The sequence below is a fragment of the Mastomys coucha genome, unplaced genomic scaffold (genome assembly GCF_008632895.1).
Source record: "Mastomys coucha isolate ucsf_1 unplaced genomic scaffold, UCSF_Mcou_1 pScaffold15, whole genome shotgun sequence".
Classification (NCBI taxonomy): Eukaryota; Metazoa; Chordata; class Mammalia; order Rodentia; family Muridae; genus Mastomys; species Mastomys coucha.
In genome coordinates this window covers 138,728,303-138,734,302 of record NW_022196897.1, presented here as the reverse complement: position 1 = coordinate 138,734,302, position 6,000 = coordinate 138,728,303, and the positions used below count along the sequence as shown (strand labels likewise).

General features: G+C 54.7%; 1 protein-coding gene across 1 annotated transcript; it reads left to right on the top strand.

Annotated features, from left to right (window-relative positions):
• Window positions 1-1,206: 1,206 nt before the first annotated feature.
• Foxs1 (forkhead box S1) lies at window positions 1,207-2,519 on the top strand. Its single transcript, XM_031373715.1, has one exon. It carries the CDS (start codon window positions 1,281-1,283, stop codon window positions 2,268-2,270), a length of 990 nt encoding a protein of 329 aa, XP_031229575.1. The 5' UTR covers window positions 1,207-1,280; the 3' UTR covers window positions 2,271-2,519.
• Window positions 2,520-6,000: the final 3,481 nt, after the last annotated feature.

The window sequence follows — 6,000 nt, the reverse complement described above, 5'->3', positions numbered from 1 at the left end:
TGGGGTTCACAGCTTGTTTCCAGCTGGGTTCCTATGGCTGTCCCCACTCCTGACCCTCACGAATGAAATGATGTTAAGGAGTTAAACAGTGCCTGATTTTAAAACTAGGTGTATCATTCATTAACTGTGCAACCTCGGGACGTTATTTAACCTCCCTGAGCCTCAGAACCCTCCTCTATTCAAAAGAAGCTGTGACGATCTCTGTGGCAGTCTTGGTCTGAGGTGGGAGTGTGGATGGGGTGCGTGAGCTGGCTAAGCCCACAACAGTTGACCACAGACTTGGGGGAAAGGGGCATGGAGAAAAAATACTTGACCCATTGGCATGGCTGACTTTGTCCTGGCTTCTGCTGAACCCCAGCCCCAGGCTGAGACTGGGAGACCACGAGTTCACAGAACTTCCAGCACCTCCTCTGTGCTAGGCTCTCCCAGGGCACCGACTTCTAGGGATTCTAGGAATTCTGTTGTCCTCACCATCGCCTGAATGTTGACATCTTAGTTCCATTTCAGAGATGGGAAGCTGAGGGCTCTGTCCAGTTGGCTGTCCTCCCCACATTGGTCACTAGAGGGCGCCAGGGTTCAGGGGAACTGGGTTGAGCAACATCCTTATCGTCCCTGTAGCCCTCCAAAGTCTACAAGCCAGTACCCAAGGCCTGAAGAGTGTGGCCTGGAGGGCTCCACAGTGTGGGAAGGAAACGGCAGAGGAGAGTAAAAGCCAGAACCAGGATACTTGAGAAGCTCTGTGGCTTTTCTCACTCCATAGGGACTCTGCTTAGATTTTCTTTCCCCTTCTCCCCCCTGCTCTAACTTGGGTCGTATTTGTATCTCCACAGTTCTTCTGTCTGCAGGTTTCTTCGTTTTTTTCCTCTGCTGTGGCTGTCACTCTCTCGATATGCTAATTCTCTCTCTACATGTTTGATTTTATCGTGTTTGTGTGTCTGTCTGTCTGTCCCTCCCTGTCTGTCTGTCTGTCTGTCTGCCTGTCTGCCTGTCTGCCCGCCCCTGTCTCACTCAATTTCAGGGCCCGTCCCTGCCCTCCCACCTCTTCATCCCGCAGCTGCTCACAGCTTCCGACTGCTGGCCTTCCTTACCCGCCTCCTTAGACTTGACAAGGGCGGTTAGAGAGAGAGGAGGGAAGGGCAATGTGGTGGGCCCACCTCTTTTTGCCTTTCTAGGCTGGGAGGCTGGGCCAGTGGGTCTTTTAACAGCCTGGGCAGCCTGTGCAGATCGCCAGCTCTGAAGGCCGTGCCTGGCTCTGCGGTGTCAGCAGCAACACAGCCAGCATGCAGCAGCAACCATCAGCAGAATCCTTGGCTCCTTCTGCAGAGCCCACCAAACCCCCTTACAGCTACATAGCCCTGATTGCCATGGCTATCCAGAGTTCACCGGGTCAGCGGGCCACCCTCAGTGGCATCTACCGCTACATCATGAGCCGCTTTGCCTTTTACCGGCACAACCGGCCGGGCTGGCAAAACAGCATCCGCCATAACCTGTCTCTCAACGAGTGCTTCGTCAAGGTGCCTCGTGATGACCGCAAGCCAGGCAAGGGCAGCTACTGGACCCTGGATCCGGACTGCCACGACATGTTCCAGCATGGCAGCTTCCTCCGTCGCCGAAGACGCTTCACCAAGCGCACAGGTGCCCAGGGCACCAAGGGCCCTGTCAAGGCAGACCACAGACCCCACAGAGCCACCAGCCCGGACCCAGGAGCCCCCAACACCACAACTGGTAGACTGTGCCCACTCCCACCAGAGGTGCCAAACCCCAAGGGCTTAAGCTTTGGGGGCCTGATGGGGTCTTTGCCAGCCAACATGTGCCAAACAACCAGTGACGTCAGGTCCCAGCTGCCCACTGGGCCCAAAGAGATGTGTTCGGTAAAGTCTGGAGGCCCAAGGGAGCTTTCTGAAGCCGCCTCGCCCTCACCATGCCCAGCATTCGGCTTTTCATCTGCCTTCTCTGACACTGAGAGTTTCGGCAAGGCCCCCACACCCGGGGTAGCTCCTGAGAGCATTGGAAATAGCTACCAGTGCCGGATGCAGACACTGAATTTCCGTATGGGGACTGACCCGGGCCTTGAACACCTCTTGGCCTCTGCAGTCCCCACCCCAGGATCCTCGACTCCTTCAGCCTCTCACCGGGCTCCATTGCCCCTGCCAGCTGACTCCAAGGAACCCTGGATGGCTGGGAGCTTCCCTGTCCAGGGAGGTTCTGGCTATCCGCTGGGATTGCCCCCTTGTCTTTACCGGACCCCGGGAATGTTCTTTTTTGAGTGATTGACTGCAGCAGCCCCTCTATAAGGCTTTTGTCAACAGTTCTCCGGAGACTCAGACTTGGCTATAGGACCTAGGGTACTCAGCAAGAATCCAGCTCTGGCAGGCCAAGGACTGTGAGAATGGGAAGGCAGAAGTGAGCAGTCAGGCAGGTCCCTGGGGGCCTCCAGACAAACTTGGGATGTGGGGAAATGGAACTCTCAAGGTTTTCTCTGTGGTTCTCAGGGCTAATAAAGCCGGTTGTGGTGATAAGGGTCTGCCTGCTGAATGGCTGGGGCCAAGGGCCAGGATGCTGCGTTCTCTGTGGGGCACTGTGGTGGTGTGGAGGCATTGTGGGGGTGCACAGGAGTGGGGGGCCGCCTGGAGAGATCCTGGGTGAGGCTTTCTCCTGCTGGGGAACTTTCCTGGGGAGTTTCCCAGGAAGGGAAAGTAGGGCATGAGGGCAGGCGGGCAGGAAATGCAGCCAAGATCCACAGAGTATGGGAAAGCTGGGCTGGCCTATGGGGTTGCTTTCCATCCTTGGTTGTAACTGGACGCTCTATGGAGCATCAGCATGTCCATTGCTACCCCCCCCCCCGGCTTGTTTCTGTCATCTTGTCTGGGTTCTATGGAATATCAGCCCCATTTACAATGGTGGAAACTGAGGCTCAGAGCTCACCCAAGCTCCAGGGGGAAAGGAGGGGCAGAGGGTAAAGGGTACACAGGTCTGTGAGGCTCTGATGAAAACAGAGGGGAGGCACGAAGTGGAGAGCTGGCTGAGGGCAGCATAGCATGGCTGGCTGAGGGCAGCATAGCATGGCCCCAGAGAAAAGAGGGCCTTTCCCATTACCAGAACTGACAAGACACCCTTCACTCTCATGCAGACAGGGGATCCAAGGTTTAAAAGCAACATTGGTCTTTATTTGGACTCCACACAGTAATGGGACGTCTCCTGGATCCCTGGGTCCCTGGGTCCCTGTTCCCTAAGATCGCCTGGTGACTTTTTCCAGAATTGTATTACATTCGTGTGTGTGTGTGTGTGTGTGTGTGTGTGTGTGTGTGAGTGTGTGTGTATGAGTGTGTGTGTGTGTGTGCTTGTGCAGGCACAGGAGTCAGAGCCGCCTGTGGGAGTTGATTTTCTCCCTCCACCATGTAGGTTCTAGGGGTTGAACTCAGGGGTCCATTAAGTTACCCATTAAGCCATCTCACCACCCCTCCTGTGACTCTCTATGAACACATTTCTTTGAGGGTAGGAACAGAACTCATGGCTGCCCTAGGTACTGAGCAGAGATAACTGAGCCTTCTCTTGGGTAGAATAGGAGGCATGGCAGTTTGCATGAGACCCACCAGAGGGACAGACAGGAACCTGAGACCTCATGTCACCCCAGCACGGCAAGAAACAGAAGGAAAGGGCTTCCTGAACCTTCGTCTCATCTGGGCCATGGGTATGGGGTGAGGCAGAGGGGCCAAAATGCTGGTGTGCCCCCATTTTAGTCTTCTATAGAGAGCCCATGAGGTGGCACCCAGTGGCTGCCCTTCTTTGGGCAGGTGGCTGAATCTCCTCCATAAGGCCTGGGCAGCTTCCCTGACTTCAGCCTCTGTGACTCCCTCCTCCATTCCCAGGTCCCCTGGGGCTTTAGAGGAAGTATGCTGGCTGGCCTGACTGAACTGTCTGGTTCCCACAGACTCCAGAACCGAGGTGGAGGGGGACCTGAGAGGCCAAGCTTGCTGTGGCCAGAAGGTGGTGGGAAAATGCCTGGCCAGCCGGGGGATGTAGAGGACTCTCCCTCCTCCCCTCCTCTCCTCCTCCCCTTCTCCTTTCTTACCCCCCCCATCCCCCAGCCCCCCACCCCTCCACCCCCACTTACCCTGCCTGCTCCGCATCAAGCAGCAAAACAGGGAGCTCTTGGGAGGGAGAACAGCAGGGTCCTATGTAGTGAGGGATGCAGGTACACGGAGAAAGGGGACCCTCATGTGATGTGGGGTCAGTATGTGGGTGTAGGAGTATGCTGAGGACACACAGTTAGAGACAGGACAGAGACCCTAGTGAGGATTCTTTCTCAGCTGGGTCAGGGAAAGAGACCTCTATTGGGCACTGTTCCTTGCTTTGCATTCCTCTGGAGCCTCGGTGACCCCGAGTCTCTTCTCAGCCTGTATCCTAGCTGGTAGGAAGATGGGAAGCCAGCAGAGCTGAGGAAAACACCCAGCCTCCCAAGGATGTTCAGCCTCTGAGCCCTATGTCTATGACCCAAGAAGAGGAACCTGGGGTCCTGCAAGAAATGATCTTGCCTCTGTTTTTTCCTGTGCTTGGGCTGGGGTGACAAGACCCAGGTTCCTCCCCGTGTCTTTAGTGTGTACTGCCTGCACCACTGCCACTGATCTCCACCTAAGAGAGCAGCTAGCTCGTAGAGAGACTGTGGACAGCCAGGCTGAGGCCTGGCTTGCCTTAGGCCTTGTGAAGCACTCGAAAGAGAGAGAGAGAGAGAGAGAGAGAGAGAGAGAGAGAGAGAGAGAAAGGAGGAAGGAGGAAGGAAGGAAAGGAAGGAGGGAGGGAAGAAGGAAGGAGAGAGAGAAGAGGAAGGAAGGAGAGAGGAAGGAAAGAAGGGAAGAGAGAAAGAAAAAAGGAAGAAAAGAAGGAAGGAAGGAAGGAAAGAAGGAAGGAAGGAAGGAAGGAAGAAAGAAGTCAGCTCTGGCACAGTTCTCCTTGCCTTCAACCCCCAAGACTTCTTGTTTGTTGAGAAGTGGTGATAAAAGAAGTAGGATCCTGGTCTAGACCTACCCCGGCACATTATTCAATCTTGGACCAGGCCCACCCACTCTGGTTTCATTCTCTTTGTCCGATGGGAAGGAAGTGGGCAATTTGATTCTGTATCTGAGTCTCAGGGGAGTATCTGGCCTGGGGGACAGCCTTAAGGACATCCCGTCTCTGGAGGTTCTTAGCCAAGAAGCCTAGACATCATAATGTCATGCTAGCCTCTGCTCCATACCCAGTGGCGGCCTTCCCACTGGGCATCCTGCCCTCACATTCTTTCTATGGCCCACAGATACTTCCACGAGTTGCCTGAGTGCCCCTGTTGGGGGGTGGGGGGGACGTGTTGCGCCAGGAAGTGCCCTTCATCAGTTCGGACTAGACAGAACATCTTGCTACAGATGTCAAGGCCAAGGTCATACAGCAAGGCCAACCGAGCTGTCTCCTCCATCCATCCATACAAAGCTTAGGTCACGGATGTGGTAAGGTCACACAGCAAGGCCAACAGAGCTGACTCCTCCATCCACCCATACAATGCTTGGGTCAGGGATGTGGTATCAGACAGCTTCAGGGACTCCTTCAGTGGAGACTCATCTGTGTCTAGCCCCAGTTCCAGAGACTATTTACTCCTCTTCAGAAAATTAGAGCAGAAAGGGTTCTGAGACTAAACCAAATCCTAAAATGGTAGGCTCAGTATTTAAGACTATTCCAGAGTTCTTAATCACAGCAACTCGGATTCTTGGAATGCACAGTTGACAGGGCGTCCTCTGACCCTCTTACATTATGTGCGTTCCAGGAAGTAGGAAGAGTCCATTGTAACGCAATACAGTGACCCTGTCAGTCTGTCATTACCTGCTGGTATTTGGTCAAAGTGTCCATCTGCCATCAGAAGGGCATAGATGAGGGGTCCCCACCACACCCCAAGGGCCCACCTCACACACCCTTGCACTGGGTTTCTCTCAGGCCTGCCTGCCTCCCACTGCCTCCTTCCCTGAGGAAGGCATG

Bases quoted from the DNA above. Each gene is read 5' to 3' on its own strand.
- Foxs1 (XM_031373715.1), top strand. From the start codon at position 1,281: ATGCAGCAGCAACCATCAGCAGAATCCTTGGCTCCTTCTGCAGAGCCC.